This window comes from Diplotaxodon limnothrissa, linkage group LG22, assembly GCF_057381915.1.
Source record: "Diplotaxodon limnothrissa isolate DT_005_m linkage group LG22, D_limnothrissa_male_GT1.1, whole genome shotgun sequence".
In the NCBI taxonomy this organism is placed as follows: domain Eukaryota; kingdom Metazoa; phylum Chordata; class Actinopteri; order Cichliformes; family Cichlidae; genus Diplotaxodon; species Diplotaxodon limnothrissa.
The window spans coordinates 7852030-7870518 of record NC_140616.1 but is presented as its reverse complement, the minus strand read 5'-3'; the positions used below and the strand labels follow the sequence as shown (position 1 = coordinate 7870518).

At 37.6% G+C, this 18489-nt stretch overlaps 1 protein-coding gene across 1 annotated transcript; it reads right to left on the bottom strand.

Annotated features, from left to right (window-relative positions):
• Positions 1-11926: 11926 nt before the first annotated feature.
• LOC146609322 (killer cell lectin-like receptor subfamily B member 1A) lies at positions 11927-15184 on the bottom strand. The gene is made up of 7 exons (XM_085346793.1): positions 15100-15184; positions 14826-14906; positions 13566-13679; positions 13271-13315; positions 12436-12587; positions 12204-12325; positions 11927-12113 (listed from the first exon to the last, which is right to left on the bottom strand). Exons 1-7 carry the CDS (start codon positions 15182-15184, stop codon positions 11927-11929), a joined length of 786 nt encoding a protein of 261 aa, XP_085202919.1.
• Between the last annotated feature and the right edge of the window lie 3305 nt (positions 15185-18489).

Genomic DNA, 18489 nt, shown 5'->3' with positions numbered 1-18489 from the left:
TATTTAAAAATCGATTCAGGATTTAATGAATCAATATCACGTTATTTAAACTAAAATTGATTTTAATCGGAAAATAAATTTTTTAAACCCACCCTTAGGCGCACCCCCTAGGGTTGTTGAGAATGACTTCCAGACAGATGGACAAACCGATGGTGACTAACCAACCGGACAAAGAACACGACCACAGTGATAGATGTAGCTATACCGAGTGATAGCAACATCAGGTAAAAGGAGCACAAGAGCTCAAGAAGTACCAAGGGCTGAGAGAAGAGCTTGAACTGTCTCTGTCCAGAAGAGCACAGTCCTAGGAGTCTCTCCCAGGCCTCTGGTAGAGGACCTGAGCTTGAAGGATAAAAGACCGCCTGCAGGGTGAGAGGGGATTTAAAAAAAATTGAAGCTGTAAACAGCGATGAGAGGGCCCCTGCACTACCAGACCCGCTTAGGTTGTTCTGTGCTGTGGTCGACTTGACTTGCAGCTTGGGTGTGCTGTGGGTCAGCAGAGTGAACACCTCTTATGCCCACTAGGTGGCAATGGAGAACACCCACTAACTGTGTGCCCTGATTTATATCATGCCTCAAACCACCAACTGAGCCAATTTTACACAGGTATCTGTACTGCTACCTAAGTAAAGAATGCCTGGTCTTTTGCCACCTCTGCATTTGCCAATGTTATGGGAATGTTCCCGACTAGCGGAGAGTGCAAAGGAACATTAGCAAAATAGCATGCTAACCCATTAATCTCTTTTAGTAGTACAGCCTTATGCTCCAGCTTAACACAACTAAAAGGAAGGGGGCACCATCTTGTGGCAGTATTATGCAATTGTGCTTTAATTCACAAAGAGGCAGACAATTTCTTCTTCTATGGCATTATGAAAGTAATAGTGGGTCAATGTAGTGTCCAGTCTGGCCTCAGTCTAACATAAAAAGAAGAAGAGAGAAAACTTTTCTTTTTTACAGACTGTGATCATGACCTCTTGTCAATTATACTGAAAGAGTTGAAGCCAGTGAAATAATAAACACAAATATGTTGCTAAACTGATGTATTTTAGTAAACATGTCATTTAATGTCCCTTCTCTGAACAGCTGCGTATACACCCACAGTAAATGAACAATGATGAGCCTGATTCCCTGAATGTGATTTTGTTAGATGTTATGAGAGTGTTTTTCTTACTTACTAAATTATTCTGTCATCATCCACTTTAGTTATCTTCTGTGGGCTTTCAGGTCCTCTGGTGTTGCTGAAATGACAAGTTCATTCAACTTATCAGGCATGCTTTAGCTGCTCCTTGTGTACCTTGCTCCCCCAGAGTACTAATATCATCTCTCCTTGTTTTCCCAGTGTGGATCCCTCCTTTGGCCACAAGAAGTGGATCCCTGTTCATCATTACCTCACCTGCTGCTGCAAGAGCTAGTTGCTTTTCTTGGGGTGGCTGTGGCTCAGGAGGTAGAGCAGCTCACCTACTAATCAGAAGGCTGGTGGGTTGATCCCTGTCTACAAGGCAATTATATTTGAGCAAGATACTAATTCCAGTGCATCCACCAGAGTGTGAATGTTAGAAAACACTTACATAGAAACAGTATGAAAAAGCCTGTGCCTCCCCTAGTCCTGAAAATCCCCATTTGTTCTCATTGCTGTTACCTGTAATCATTTTGTTAAATTACAACAACTTTAGAAACGAATCATGGTCAACAAACAACGCATACAAATCAAATCAAATCACTTTTATTGTCACATCACATGTGCAGGTACATTGGTACAGCACATGTGAGTGAAATTCTTGTGTGCGAGCGTCACAAGCAACAGAGTTGTGCAAAATACAATAATGTAAACAAGCAAAATACAAGAATGGCTACATCTGAAACTAATAAATATATGTACAATATATAACATCTAATGTGAATTGCAGAAGCATCAAGTGAGGATTGATTTCTTTTTTGTGGATTATTTTTTAAGTATATATGTTTTTTTCCCTTATTTTTAACAGGCTTTAGGTGCATAAATGTAAACAGTCATTGTGCAGCATAAAAGAGGAACTTAGTGGCCAAAATACAATTGTTCACTATCTATGGAGCATGACTTAGCTTTTTCTTAACTTTTCAAAATGTATCAGTGTTTGTGAACAATGACCTGTATCTACCTTTAGCATTGTTGGTGGCTTTCCAGATGTACACACACATTCAAGACAAGCTGGATGATCGCTCTCATCTTTAGTCCAAAGGATGTGGGGTTCATGTTTTCCAAATATAACTTTAGATTTCAGTTTGTCTGATTATAGAACAGTTTTCCACTTTGCCTCAGTCAACTTTAAATGGGCTTTAACCCAAAGAAGATGGTGGTGTTTCTGGTTTCTGGGTTATGGTGCCATCATCATGACATCATCTCTACATGACAGAGCTTTGACCTGCATTTGCGGATAGCACAGTTAGCTGTTTTTACAGACAGTGATTTCTGGAAGGGTTCCTGAGTCCATGCATGGATTTTCAGGTTTGCCACTTGTGGACAGAGTTTGTTCAAGATTGTCTGAATCGTTTGATTTATGTACTGTAGATAAGATATTGAAAATCTTCTCAATTTTTCACTGAGGAACTCTGAAATTGTTCAATTTGTAGACGGGTCATTGATGTGACATGGCAATTTCACTGTCTTACCAGACAAAAACGAAGCTTATACGTAAGTTCATTAAGGAAGATCTGTAGTCACACATCGATCTGCTTCCTGGATGATTTGGATGCTTTGCATCACTTTCATGCTGTTAAGCTCACATCCAATCATCTTTCTGCCTGCCTTCTTCAGGCCAATCAGCCTCCACTTGGCATGCTTTAAATCTCACTGCTCATCTGTCACTCTCCCTTGCAGTCGCCTCCCTGCAACCCACCTCCTCTCCCATGTTACTCAGGCTCCATCCAAACCTCCATCTTCATCGCCATCACTAGCGTCTAGACTGTGGGAAGTACTTCCCTAATTCTTATCACCACTGGGATTCAATTTTGCTGTCATGGCCCATCTGAATCTAATCACCAAATAGTTTAATTAATTTCTGTATATCAATAAATCATGTTCAGTTGCTTCTAATGATCTCTGCTTATTGAAATGTTAGTTAATATTGTCCTCATTTAAAATGCTGCAAATGGTTCAAAATTTATGTTTTACATGGACGTGTTAAAAAAATACTTTATTTTTTAAAAACTTTGTGCCAAATACTTGGCCCTGTGTGAAAAATTCAGCCTTTGTCTCGTCAGTTCATTTTTCTTTAGATGTTGTTCTGGCTTCTTTTGTGAGCTCATGCATGAGTCGTTGATGTCTTCTTGGAGTAATTTTGGTAAGTTGGCCCCTAATTGAAAGATTCCCCACTGCTTTCTTCATTTGTGTATAATGACTCTCACTGTGGTCACTGGAGTCCCAAAGCCGAAGAAGTGGCTTTGTAACCATTTCCAGACTGATAGATGTCAATGGCTTTAAGTGATTTTCTTGATTCAACAGGTCTGACAGCAATCAGTAACCACATTATTTTCAAATATTGAAAACACAATGACAAGAAGTCAGCAGACTGGAGGTGTTTATTTCCATCAAGCACAATAGTTTTTTCTGGATCAGTGTCATTCAAACTCTTCCAGGAAATAGTTTTTGCAAAAGCTTAAAAAAATAGAAAAAAACAAAATAAATGGTTGGAAACTGTTTCACAGAAAGCACGAGAACAGCGGCTCATAATAACAATGTGAATGAAGACAAAAGATATAAGACACGAAATATTATTCAAGTATATATCTGGCATGTAACTGGTGACCTGTTGAGGGCGTACTCCTCCGCTCGCCTTCTGACACTTGGGACTACACCCCTCCCCCTCCTTCTCCCCCCACCAAAATGTTTAACCTGATTAAGCAGGTAAAGCAATTAGAAGGATAGGTTTTCCATGTTATATTATTCAACACTTCTCTTTAAGTTTGTCCTTGTAGTTTCTTTTAAGAGTTGGTGACATCAGAGTTGAAAAGTGTCATTTCACTATCTTTACCCTGTACTTAGATTGTTTTGTACGCTGAACTTGATGTAAACTGAATACAAACTGTCCAGTTAAGTTATTTCTTTGAGGTATAGTGCACCATTTATCAAACCAACACTTCAGGCCAGGAGCGCCACCTTTTACCTCCGTCCTGTCACAGACTTCTCCATCAGGATTTTCCTCATACCAGTTGCTGGTATGAGGAACCAGTTGTCTGGTTCTTTGTTGTTCCAGTAAATCACCCTAAGAGATAAAAACAAACAAACAATAATAGCTTCAGTAAAAACTGGTATTTTTAATTCCGGGAATAAAAAACTATTTTAATAACAGTGAAACTTATTTATTAGTGATGAGCTGCTCACCCACAACCATGCACCCTCTTTTGTAGTTAAGTGTTCTTTTCTAAACACTAATATAGACTTAAGTGTCACCTCAGCTGGTACAATCCAACTTTTATTATGCACAAGTATTGGTTAGCATTGCTGCCTCACAGCAATTTCAATTCCACCATTAGTACTTCACAGCACTAATGTACAGTAGTTTACAATTTCACAGATAGTGACAGAAGTTCATGTTACAGATAGAGACCATTGTGCATTAATGCAATCATCAGAACAAATGAAAAACCCATAGTGGTAGTATATCACTTTTATCCAGATCAGTAGATGTTTAAAGCGTGGAGACTGATTCATGCTGTTTTTATAATATACTGCAGGGGTGCAGGGGAAGGTAGGACTGAGTCCCCAGGAGGGGCAATTGCAAGCCTTGAATGAAAATGTGTTTTTGTTTTTTTGCATTTTTTTTTTTAAATTTCTTGTAATATGTATCATAATTGAGACAAATGATGCAAAATGGTTATGCCCACCCTGCACTTGGACTCAGTCACCTACACAGACTAACTGCATTAGCAACTTTCTGTCAAAAGAAATGTGCGCAGACACAATGAACAGGTTAAGAATGATTTAGCTATAAGCAGAATCAGTGACACAATCGAAATAACTCAGCACAGCTTAACACCATCAAATCCTTTAATTTCAAAAAGAGCCAGAGAGAGTGAAGCAGCAGCAGGTCTGTCTCCAAATGATGTGACTCAAACTGAGATCATGTAGCACCAACCAAACGTTATTCCAAGCGATCCCTCATTCACCTGTAAGCTTATCAACACTAACACCAAATGACATTAAGCTTTATTGTATGTTGGCCCAGTGGTTCTTAACGGGTGTGCCATGAGGTAAGCAAGACATTTTGAGGAAGTAGGTGTTCTTCAGGGAGATGAAACAGCATTTTAAAATGCCACAATGAAAAAAAAAGAAAAATGTAGGGAGTCACATATATTGTCTATAACAATTTTTGTTGCTAGTTTTAATTAAATGTGAGCTGCAAGCCTACACTCTTGCCAATGTTTTCATGTCTTGTGTGTGTGTGAATTGTCTTGTGTATTGACTTTCAAGTATCTTTCATGTCAGATGTGATTTTGTATTTGATGAGCGTGAAATCGTCTCTTCACAGACTTCCTGTGGCTGCAATAAAGTGCTGAAGTCAGAAGATGGCCAGTGCATTTGTGAGCTGACAGCACATATAAATTCTGTTTCTTTGGTAATTTAAAGCAGATCAGAAATGTTATTGATTTTAAATAAAGTTTATGAATAAAAGTGTTTAAACTCACAGAAGTAGAACGTCAAAAAGACAGCAGTTGCCAGGAGAACACAGACAACCACCACCGCCCCTATTTTTGTGGTGACCATTGACCCTCTGTTTACTTGTTCATGTTGAGGTTCAAAAACTTCGTCTGTTGAATATTTAGAGGAGACAGAGGGTGGAATAATTAAATAACACAAAATAGTGTAGCTGTGTACAGGTAAAAGGACTGTAATATTTATTAGTAATGATCTAGTATTTATGAGTTATAGCGTTTAAAGGTTGCAGGACCACAGCTGCAAAGAAACACTGACATGCTAAATAAGGGATAACTACATGTTGAATACATCACAAGCCCCAATCGTTCCTGTTTTTATCATTTTCTAAGTTACTTTAAACTTACAATTAAATGTCTGTCTTGGCATTTTCTCCTATCAATAAAGCTTAACAAAGTCTGAATGCTTGTATTTTGCAAATGTGCAAAGTAAATATCATCATCTAGACTTGCAGCATGATGATAGATTTTAAGATATGTGCAGATGATCCTGTTTTTATTCCAGAATAAACATATTATGTTCAAACAGCTTTTATACAGAACAAAAGAAGAGTCGTCTTTACCTTCCCCCACATCGCTGTCTGAATGGCTCATCGTTTCAGGCTTAAAGATCCTGAGTTCAGCGTTAGTCCAGCTGTCTCTGAATAATAGAAGTACTTTAATAAAGATTTATGTTTTACTGAAGCTTTTGACAAAAGCAGAAAAACACAAGTACTTGGCGATATTTCTCCTGAAGCTATGTTTGCTCTTACCTCTCTTTAGAATGTTCAAAAGAAACACTGTACCTAATTTTCATGTTTCACAACTTTTTCATGAATCATAATAACAGGGAGGAGACTTTCACCACAGTCTACTTCCTCATATTTGAATAACACTTTTCACAAAATCCATTTTTATACATTTCATGGAAACTACTGTTCTTTTGTAAATTAATAAAAATAGCACAAGGACCACAGCCCTGCAGGCGCTGCAATCTTCTCCAGAGTTTGATTGCAGGACTCACAACCTTCATCTCTTTTCCCCTTCCTCTTTCCAGTTGTTCAGCACCAAGAGCTCAGACAAAAAACTGACATCACCAGGAATTAGGCATAGAGAGCTACTAAATGCAAAATATAACCTCACAGTGGATAAGGAACAAAAAGAAAAAGTAGCCTTCAAAATAAAACAGGAAAAACTCAGAAGACAAAAACCATATAATCATTTTCCAGAGAGGACTCTCTTTTAACTTGTGGATTTTACATTTTAATCAACTATACATGCATGCATGGTTGATAACCCACTATCTTCTTCAGGTCATCTTCTACCTTTACTGGTCTTGTGGTCTCAGCGAAAGCTCAAGAGAGACAGAGTATTCTGAACTCTTGTCTTTCCTCTTTCACTACTAGCTGTCAATCTCACTCACACTGCATCCTGTAGTCATGAAGTCACAACTGCTCTCCAAAGTTTTCTTTTTACCATTACATTGTTGTCTGCGTATGACAACAATGAACTTGAGTGACATCCCATTTTCATCTGAAAGGTGTTTTATTGAGTTCAGGTCAAGACTCTGTCAGTCTTCCACACCAAACTCACTTATAAATGTCTATATGGACCTTGCTTTGTGCACTGGCAGCAGTCATGTTGGAACAGGAAGGGCCAGCCACAAACTCTTCCCACAAAGAGCATTAAATTGTACAAAATATCTTGGTATGCTGAAACGTTAAGAGTTCCTTTCACTAGAACTAAGGGCCCGGGCCCAGCTCCTGAAAAAACAATCCCATTAATGTACAAACTGTAGCTGCTGCCTCTGTCCTCTAGATGGAGCTTTAATAACTGAATCAAGACCATCTGCAGGATTAAAATAGGAGGCTTGAGGCAGAGATAAAGTGCAGACTAACCAGGCTTTTATTCACCAAGATTAACAGAAAGCAAAACATAAGAAAAACTAAAACAATACAGCACAGAGATGTAGCAGGACAGTTATCCAAAGTGTAAGTCACTTGTTTTCCAGCCATAGGACCTGAGCACCTTGCAGTCATTGTTTAAACCATGAACTTCTCTGTACACCAAAGTATTCAAGAGTCAAATGTAACGCAGAGAGAACAATGATCCCAGGAACAGCAGCAAATCTGCAAAACAATTCTGAAAAGGAAAATAGTCAACATGTTGCAATGGCCCAGCCAAACTACACACTTCAGCAGGGCCGTGCAGAGAGGTTTAAAGGGGCGGGTGCTCAAAGTTAAAAAGGGGCACATTGAACCAGGCTGAATAACAACAACACACATTCATCAAGAATCTAATATGGGCAACAAGGCAAAGCAAACGTAGCCAATGTTTTAGCTGTTGAGGGGTTGCTGCTGATAGTGCTGGAGGGCAGGGCTGTGTTGATCTGAGACTGTAGACAGTAAAAAGTCCATAGGAGAGATGGTAGCTGATTAAACAAGTATCATGAGATAATAACAAAATGCAAAGATTGGTGACAGCACTTGGAACCATAAGGCAACAAAAAACTGTGAAAAATAAATTAGGCTCTGCCTGTGAATCACTCTTTGCTTCTCTTCTTCCTTCCATCCCATCATTTCATATATCACTCTCCACTTGCTGTCTATGTGAGAACAAGGCACAACTTGCTATTGCGATAAACTATAATTTAATTATCCACACTTAACAACTCTTGCACTTAATCTATAATAAAATGATGACAGAAAAATGTTATAGCACTGCCTTTAGTAGCCTCACACAGCTCCTGCTGTTTCCTCCTCATGTCCTTACCAGGCATGTCTGGACAATGTTATATCATGAGTAATATTTTTTTTTTAAAAATCCATCTAAATAAAACACACACATGCACGCACACACAGGGACATTTTAGACCTTCTTCAGAATACTGTATATACTATGGGCATCATGGTGCTGATCCAGAATCTTTTTTTTATTATTATTTATTACTAGAGCTACAATAATAAAGCAATGAGGAGGGGGAAGTAATAAATATGAAATAATGTCATTATGATGATTCCATTTGTTTCACACAAAGCTTATTACATTTTTAAACTGTAGAGATACAATCATTTTACTGCTGTAAAATCCAAATTTTGTCTTATTTAAAATATAAATCTAATATAATCTGCTTCTTAATGTATGTTCTTTAAAATACAGCGTGTGTTTTTAATATATTATAATTATAATAATGCATAATTGCGAACATGCATATTAGATCATTTTTTAGTGAAATATAATCCCTCCAGAAAGGCAGGAAAAGCCCGGAAACTTACTTTAAAACTAAATATGTTCCCTAAAACGGTGACAGAGCTACAGACCCATGACAGCCTTACACAGGTAGCCAGCAGCTGTGACCAGCACTACTTGTGCAGTTAATAAAAGGACAGGTAATGTTTGTCGCGCTGTTGCACACACAGCACGCTCGTTTGTTTCAGTTCGTCAGTTGCAACAAGACAGCTTACCAACGTGTACGTAATAAGCCAATACTCCTGGGTGCTACACACTACAGTGTACGCTGTACACCTACTTACTGGTTTTGTCGCATCAGACTGTGTCTCTGAGTTAACTTATGTTTCTCCTACAGCTCCGGACCGCTAAAAATGCGCATGCTCTTTGTGAGCTCGTTCCCGGCTCGTAACCAGCGCGTTCTGCCGTCAAGGGCGATCATTGGTTAAATGTGATCATGTGACTGATGCAAGCCAGATCCTTTTATTTAGCAAAACTGTGATTAATATAGTTAAATATTATTGTTGATGGGCACAGACAAGACTCCGCACGCACACACACATTAAAATTTTTTTTTTTTTTTAAAAGTTGCCTCAACAAAAGGGCACTTTGGGCACCCATCAGGAAAGGGGCGGGTGCTCAAGCCCCTCTAGCCCCCCCCCTCTGCACGTGCCTGCTCAGCTTGTGGTACTGTGGTGAGAGATTAATGAGCGGAGTGAGACTGATGGTCATACTGCTGCTTCTACTACTGCTAATATACTACTAATAATGAGGTTATTGCTTCTAAAGGTGATAATCTTTGCTGCTAATCTGCTAATCTGGAACAGTATAGTTTGACATATTCAAGTCATCAGGACTTTTTTACTTCCAGTTTTGTTTTGTTATTTTCTGAATGAATGTGAATCCCAGGCCCACATCACAGGTGTAGGTGTAAACAAAGGGAAGGTCTAATTGTAGGTGTCCTAGAATGGGTGAAAAGAGCAGATGAGTCTGGAGATCTTCAAAAGTAATCTTACACTCAGGTGTTAGCTTAAATTTGGCCGCATGTTTATGTTTTAGTGGATTCAACAGTTTGGAAAGTTGGGAGAAATTTTTGGCAAGCTAGTAGCACAGGCAGTGTGGTAAATTTAGCCAAAATAAAGTAATTGAAATTTACTCAGTAGATATTCATCATGATAAAAGAGGATCTTTGTAAACCAGTTCGACCAGGAACTCGGACATTACATACAAATGGAAGATACTTCCAGGGATGAACAGCTGGGCTGATGTTTGGTGAAGAAGTTTGGGATCGAACCGAAAAAAAGACAGAATTAATAAATGTCAATTGCTGAGAGGCTGCCACGACCACTTGGGACAGCTTGACCTAATAGCACGGCGTTTCTTTTTGTTAATGTTAATTATGATAATGTAAGAATACAAACCTGTAAGTAATGTTTTATATTGCATTCATTTCTCTCATCTTAGAAATAATATTAGTTTATTTTGAACTCAAAGATGAAATTCATGTCAATGTCGGTTTCCCTAATATTTAATCAATGAAAGTTAATTTGAGGCTTTACAGAGAAAAGATAAGTGAAGCTTTGCATCCCTCATCTAAAAGATACAACTGCAGTTAGCTATAAGATATCGGGAATTTGATTTTCAAAACTTTAAATACTGACATTTTTTGCTACTAAAGCAATACTGCGTGATACATGAATAGTATACGTGTCAAGTTTTACATTGATAGTAAACATTTATCTGCTCTGGGTTTCATGGTCTGGAAACATTTACCACAAATGTGTAATGGAAACATTTTGTTATCTGATCATGTGACGTGAGAAAAAGTCAGTCCCTTCACTGCTGCTTTTAGTTTAGATAAAACTTTATTAATCCCTCGGGTGGGTTACTCCGGGAAATTCAGTTCAGTTCACTTTTCGCCTCATTATTAACACTTGACTGGTTCTATTCTTTCTTTAAATTTCACCAAGTATTCTTAAAACACTGAAAGTGGCCTCAAGTTTGCTGGTACTTAAATAAAACTTCCTAGTCTCACTGACAAAAAAAAATTAAATAAAATTGTACAGAAAGCAAATTCATAGAATCAGTGGCTAATCCTCGTACATGTCTTAGGATTGTGGAGGAAGAGAAAATGCAAATTTCACAGTGAAAGGCCCAGGAAGGTTTGAGCCCAGAATGTTGTTGATGTGAGGCAACAGTGCTAAACACTGCACCACCATGCCAACTAAGTTTTATGCAGATAAAAATATTTTACTCCAGGATACATGTTTTTCTTCTATTCTGGGAAGTTTTGTTCAGACTAGTGGTTGTTTGATGATCAACACTCACGTCTCACTGAAGCTCTGTTTTTCTTCATCTTCGTGTTGATGAATTTAAAGGACTGAGAGTTCCTCGTGCTTAAATAGTTAAATTTTCCTTAAATTCACATCAATGAAACATTCTGTCATTTTAGGATATATATAAGTTGTTGGTCAATAAGCTGATATCTTTTAGACATCTGGTATATTTAGCTTAGATTTAGAGCAGGGATCGTTTACTGAGAAAAGTATGACAGTGTTCACTGAAACCACACAGTAAATTCTTCTTCTTCTTCGTATGAACTGTTCTTGTGTGGAAACGTGTGAGAGTAACACCAACAAGATGAAAGTATTTATTACTCAAAAATACAGTACAACTAATATATATTATATGAGTTAGTTATATTATATTTATAAAGCATAAAACTTGGATAAATGGTAACCAAACTCTTCCATTAAACTGAAGTTTTTGTATTTTTTTATAAATTTCTTAATGAAAAAATGAGGCAAATTTTTCATTTCCACAGCAGCAACGCCGCCGTACACCACAACAATACTGTTAATAAAAACAAATCACCAAAATATGTTATTCAGATTTATTCAAGTATATTTTATTTTTTACTAAAAGCAAATCTAGAAGAGATATACAGTTTAGATATTAACTTTGTAAACAAATCGCAACTCCAACGTCTGTATCTTTTACTGACACTCTTTTATAGACTGACTGAACTTTAGACAGTTGCACATTTACAATGTTCAGTCACTGTTTGTTTCTCACAAATACTTCTATGACGCGTTTTGCAGGACAAAAGCTTAGCTCCACCTTTTGCCTCCAGCCTTAAACAGCTTTGCTCATCAGGATTTGCCCCTTTTGTCCCATTCTTTAAGTCTTGATCTTTGTTTTTCCAAAAGGTCAAACTAAGAATTAAAACAAAACAGAAGATGTTCAGTAAAAAATGGTGACTTTCATTCTGGAAATGAATACAAATATTTTCACAATAATTGAACCTTGTGTTCAGCGGTGATCCGTCCGTCCAAACCCATGTGTTGTTTTTAGCTAAGTATATCAGTCCGATCCAGAACTTATCATCAGAGTTATTGGTTCCTTTTATTTTACTCTCCAGGAATTCCTGAAAGAATTTGTATTCAAATTATTCTGAGATGTTTCTGTTATGAGATGATGAAACAGCAGGATGTGATAAAATACATGAGAACATGAATCTGCAGCAGTGTGTTATACCTGCTCCTCCTTGCTGTTTATCTTAACCAGATCTCCTTTTTTAGCTCCACATTCACCTCTGCTCTCGTTCCAGGAGGTTTTAGCGATGGAGAAATAATAGCACTTTCCTTTATGTTTCTCCCAGCCATCTTCACATTTACAACCCGTCTGATCTTTGAAGAGATTACAACAACAACTTCAGTCTGGCGGAAAACGTCATTGTTCATGTTTTGTCCTCTTTCTGTCACTCCAACAGTCAATGTTTCTTTAAGCATCATCAGAGGATAAAAGTAATAAAAAGAAAATATAAAAATATAAATGTAAAAAATACTTGAAAATTTACTTTTTGCATCAGGACATTGTGAACATGTAGGCTGCACCGTGCTCCATGGTTTTGGTTCTATTTTGGGGAAAAAAGGGGATCGGACTGTCATCCGTCTGATTTAAACTCGTCTTCGTGTGGTTTGGGAGCAGCAGGAGGCTTCTTCTGTCCTCCGTTTATATTCTAACTTCCTCTTTCTGTCAGTCCATCAATGTTTATTTAATCATCATCAGAGGGTACAAATATGTCAAAGACAAAATTCAAAACTTACTTTTCATTTCAGGAGACTGTGGACATGTGGACTATACTGTATTGTATAGCTTCTTAGCACAATTTTTTTTTTAATTAATCTCTTGTTCATCAAGAATGTCTCTGTTTTTCAAATACTGAACAGAAATTAACAAAAGTCTTATACAACAGGGTTTGGATATTCATGTAAGATCAGCTGTTGTGAACGTTGTAAATGAGAGTTTAGATGTCTGAAAAAATCCACCTTCGATCCAGCATTGCAGCTTTGGAGTTTCACATGCTTACCTTTCTGTTTGTTTCTTCCCTCTCTGTGATGTCCTTGCTTGAATGCTGATTTAAAAAAGTGTAAGACAAAAAACAAAGAAATCAGTCAACAGCAAACTAAAAGACATGTAGATGTTTGAATTCCTTAAATTAAAAAAAGTATTTTATGACATGAGCCCTAAAAAGTTAAAACAAGTAAACACATCCACTTGAGAAATGTTAAACAGAAAGATTATCACTTTGCCCTCATTTAATTTTTTTTTAGAACACTATCCTTGTAAATATTATGAAAGAAAATTAAAATTGTAGCGCTCACAGGTAACACACAGAGCAATGACAGCAGCAGCCAGGAGAGCAATGACAACCAGCAGGACCGCTCTCTCTGAGAGTAGCTTCGAATGTCCGCTCAGCTCTGCTCGTTGAGGAAGCTCTGAAGAGTTAGCAAAGACAGAGATGTCACAGATATGAGAGATAAACGTGTACAGATTGCTGTCACAACAACGTGAGTTTAGAATATACAAGGTGTGATCAAGAATTTCTGACTCAGAAGAGTCACAAATAAGATGCTTCTTACAGCTGGCAGTTTAGAAAATAAAACACAATAACCCAGGTAATTTTATGTAGCTGATATTAGATATAAAGACTGTAGTCCTTCATGTGGACTTTCATTAGATCTGCAGTTTACTGGTTCTCTAAGTACCACCCAGGAAGACATGAAATAGCTTTAGCTGAGAACTCCTCAACCAAACAACCTCAAACACAACGCTTCACTTCCTGTGGTTTCCAGCATTGCTCCTACTTTAGCATCAGATTAAGAGTTATTGAGAAATGTTAAAAGAACACAAGAAAACCTCTGAGTAAATGTTTGATTTTATGTTTTTAATATTTTTATGATCCACTTTGTGATTTTGATCCTGAAAGCTCCTGTATATTTATATTTTACCTTTACTCACTGCTTGAAGTGAGATGAAACTCCTTTAAAGATACTTTCTCAGTTTCCTTTTTTCTGGCCTTTTTCTGGCTTTATAAAATAGGCGAATATATATATATATATATGTGTGTGTGTATGTATGTTTATAATTACATGTAGACAATATCCATATCAATTTTATTTCCATCATTTTAACACTGACAGTCTACGACACCACTATAAGTTTGTTAGTAAACAAATGCACATCTTTCTTTCCCTTTTACGGGAACGCTGTCCATTGAATAAAATTCTGTCCATGTAATTTCTCTTATTACCTTCTATTACCTTATTAAACTTTAGATTAAAAAAAACTTTCTGTTTTTTCAGTACTACTTTTAATGTTTGAAGCCGGTCACGGCAGATTGCTCCCTTCTTCTGGGTTCTTCCTTGTAGAGTCTTTATTGATTGTTGGGGCTGTTTTTGTGAAATGCTGCCATATAAATAAACTAGTTTCCAAAGTCAGCGCTCTGTGTGACTTAAGAACATGTTTTTATTTTTAAGTAAAAAATACAAATAGATTTATCTGATGACTGTTTGTTTCCTGGTCGATACTGAGTGCTGTTCAAAGTTCATCCTCCTGTTAAATAAAACCTCGTCTGTACCTACCAGGCACCTCTGTCGTGGACGGCTGAGTCCTTGAAATATTGACTTGAGAGAAAGTGGGATTAGCCGCTGGAGAAGCTCTTTCTACAACACAAAACATGAAACCAGACTCTTAGTTAGTTAGAAATTCTTGTCTGTTGATAAATTTTATTTTAAAAATTCCCTACAAGGTTGTACTTAAAAAATAAAACAAGAAAACCACAAGAAACTGCTATTTTGAGAGTTTTTTTTCTGAGAAATCTTATTACTTATTAGAAAGATGAATATACAGACTCACCATTGGTCTCCCTCTTTGCTTTTATAAACCTCACATTAGAATAAAGCACTTCTTCTTCAGGCATTTTAATGCTTTGTGCTACCATCAGTGAGACTGAAAGAGAAGTTACACAACACGCAGACAACATGAAAAACAACTTCCTGTAAAACGGACGAAAGGGGAGGGCTTTACAAACCACAACTCCACAATATCTGACTTTTTCAATCTCATGTCATTTTCAAAAGAAATGTTTCACATCCATTTTTTGTGTGGATAAAATAAATAAATAATAAATATATAAAAAACGAAGAGGTAATTGAGATGACCAGACCGAATAACTGTTCGTAAGCACAAAGAAGTTGTAAATAATTCTCTTCATCTGTAATGAATCAGTGTGCAATGCTTTCCTTTAAAAGTTAAGATCTTAAAATGTCGAAATGTCTTTTGTTATGACCTAAGATAATCTGTTGCCTTGAAGGTGTGTGTGTGTTGGTGGAGCTGCTGATTGGTTTGTAAAAGTTCCTGTGGCTGGATTGGATAATTGAATGGACAGCAGCATCTTAAACACCAGCTGACAGCCACCTCTGTCCACTCCTTGTCGCGTCTACAAAGAACAAAGAACCAAGCAGTTGCAAGTAGCACCAAGTAGTTGTATGAGAAGCCTGAACAGAAGTCCATTAGGGAATTTTGTGAGCTAAGTTGTGTTTCTGATATGCTGTTAGTTAAGAGTGTTTTGTAGAGAAATGTAAATACTTATCCACTGCATATATTGAGCACTGCAGCAGTAGCAGGAGTGAGACGAGTGTTTGTGTTGAAATCCATTTTGGTTATTGGTTAGAAACATTGGTTCAATAATTGTTTTTTGTTTTCCTTTTATTGTTGCTTAGAGAACAGTAGGGATCACTGGATACTTTTATTTGTTGACATGGCACTGCTAACCTCCAAAGCAGATAAACTGCTGCTTAGCATCTTCAGCTGTTCTGTGTTGCTAGCCTTTTCTGGGAGTGGCAGGAGTGAGGAGTTGTGCGTCATGTTATGTCGAGGGTACCCCTAGACCACTAGGCAAAGTAACACTTTCCTGTTCTAGGCAAACAGATAATTTGTTATTACATAAAATAAGCTGTAAAATCTTTTAATTCTTTTTATTTAGCAAGTGTAACTCGTGGCAAAACCTGCAACAGACAGCCCATCATGTCCATTTCAGGCTTTGCCTCTCCAAAGCATGAAAAGCACACACATGCAGAAGTTGCAGTAACAACAGATACAGATATTTTATTTCAAGGCAACATAAAAATAATCACCGGAAAGTGATTAAACAGACATTATTAACACATTTACATATTAGCATCTACAGCACCTGGGAATGTACTTCATATGTTTTTTTTTTATTCACTAGCAAATTCTTGGCTTTAAATATTCTCTCCCCCTGCTGGTAATGAAACTTCTGCATGCACATCCTTTCACATTTTGGGAACGCAAAGCATTTTGAGCACACCCCACCTCCATTTTTGACCTATTTTTGATGGTTTTAAGTCAACAAGTCATTTATAGCAGCTTAAATTCCTGCCATAATTTTTTAAGTACCAGAAATCACTTTTGTCAAGCGATCACTTTTTGGCACTGGCACATGAAACAAGCATTCCTCAAGCTGCTGGGTAAGGTGCTCGTAGCTTTGCTCATTTGAGTCAGGGAAAAAAGTCCCTCGCATGAGTGCGGCTTGAACCGTGGTGTCCCAAGTGCACTGTCTCTCGATGAGGACGTGGTCCCCTGCGACCAACCCAAATGCATCAGTGGCATCATCATCATCGTTGTTGTCATCGGCACCATCGGCAGTGTCGCCAACAACATCAGCAGCAGTAGGACCGAGGACTGAAGGACACAAAACGTGTGTCGGAAGGTGCAGCAAGTACATATGTAGGGGTTGTACTGTGCTGTACTGTCCCACGTGTGCAAGCTGGGTCTAGGTAGGTAAGCATTGTAAGTTGGTGCGTAGGTAGGTGGATAGAGAGCAAGTGGTTTCAGGGACACAGAAGAACAAGATCAAGAACCTCATGGTGGGTCTGAATGACTCTTCTGTTTTGTTGCAAGTCAGACTGACCCATCTTAAAATTAAATAATCTAAATTAAGTACAAGAGCAAAACAAAGAGTCAATGCCGCAATCAGTTGCAAAAGCACTAGAGTCTAAATGAATGTTGTCTCTGTTGTCATGAGTAAATGGACACTCGCCCTGCAACGCCTCTGTGTGTGTATCGGGTACTTGTCACCGTTTTATTTTCTGGAAGGCACCATGTGGTTGACTTGAGTACTGAACTCAGTCCTGTTGCGTCTCCAAAGACAACATCCCACCCCCAACAAAACTCACACCCAAACACCCAAATAGTGATAACACTTATACACCCACCCAAATCCATCAAGTGAATGCTGGTGTGATACACTTTTAATCTTCCAACCAGTCAACATTTGGCATTACAGTCTTTGTTCTTCAACAAAGGCTGAACTCTCGTGAAACGCTTTCATGTTATTTCTTTAAGTAGTCTCCAGGACCAGTTCTCCAGGCTTCTTAAATGACATTCAAAGCGCTTCTTTATATGTTTGCTGTCATCTGTTACTTTAAATAAATTTGGTGATTTGCAGTACAAAATGTATAAATGGTCAAACTGACTGTAAAGTTTCATCCATTTATTTTACATTTTCAAAAGTTTTTATATTTTAACAGGTGAAAATATTTAATAATGAAATGTGTTAAAAGAATGTGAAACTATAAAAGTCAAAGTTTTTGTGAACAAAGCGCCATCTGTAGATGACACTCTGCAATTGCATTAAAGTGACGTATGTGCCGTGGAAAGTGCATACCAGTGGCAATTCTAGGTGGCTGTATCTGTGAACAGTAAACATTTTTCTTTTTAAAGAAAAGAATTCAAAGTGCCAAAAAAAGACGTGTTATCACCCCGGGATCATGATATATGTGTTGTGCAGTGATAGTGCAGCAGAAAATGTTAGCGGTAAAATCGTGTGGATACAAGTACCAAATCAATTTTTACAACCATTCATCATACTCTTTTCATGAAATCCATTAGTCAGGCTAAATTTAAAAAATGGCAACCATTTTCAAGATGGCCACCAACCGGTAAGAACATTTAGAGACAAATTCAACAAGACTGGGCTTTGTGAGTGTCTTCATGCTTAGTCTTGTAAAAGTTGAGTTTAGAAGTCTAAAAGTAATCAAAAGCTATATAAAGGTACTTTTGACTTTTTGTTATGTAGATGACCTTCCTGATGCAACCCTACCATGTATCCGGCTTTGGTATCACCACAAGGATGCCACCAGCTTGTGATATCCTGAAGATTCTTTTTTTGTCATTTCTTTACCTTCTTCACATGTTTTGCATGTAATAAGCGCATATTCTGGC

Excerpts from the sequence above, each read along its gene's own strand:
- LOC146609322 (XM_085346793.1), bottom strand. The coding sequence starts at position 15,184 with ATGGTAGCACAAAGCATTAAAATGCCTGAAGAAGAAGTGCTTTATTCT. Across the intron at positions 14,907-15,099 it reads AGCAAAGAGGGAGACCAATG|AAAGAGCTTCTCCAGCGGCT; the intron begins GTGAGTCTGTAT and ends TTTGTGTTGTAG. Across the intron at positions 13,316-13,565 it reads CATTGCTCTGTGTGTTACCT|CATTCAAGCAAGGACATCAC; the intron begins GTGAGCGCTACA and ends TTTTTAAATCAG.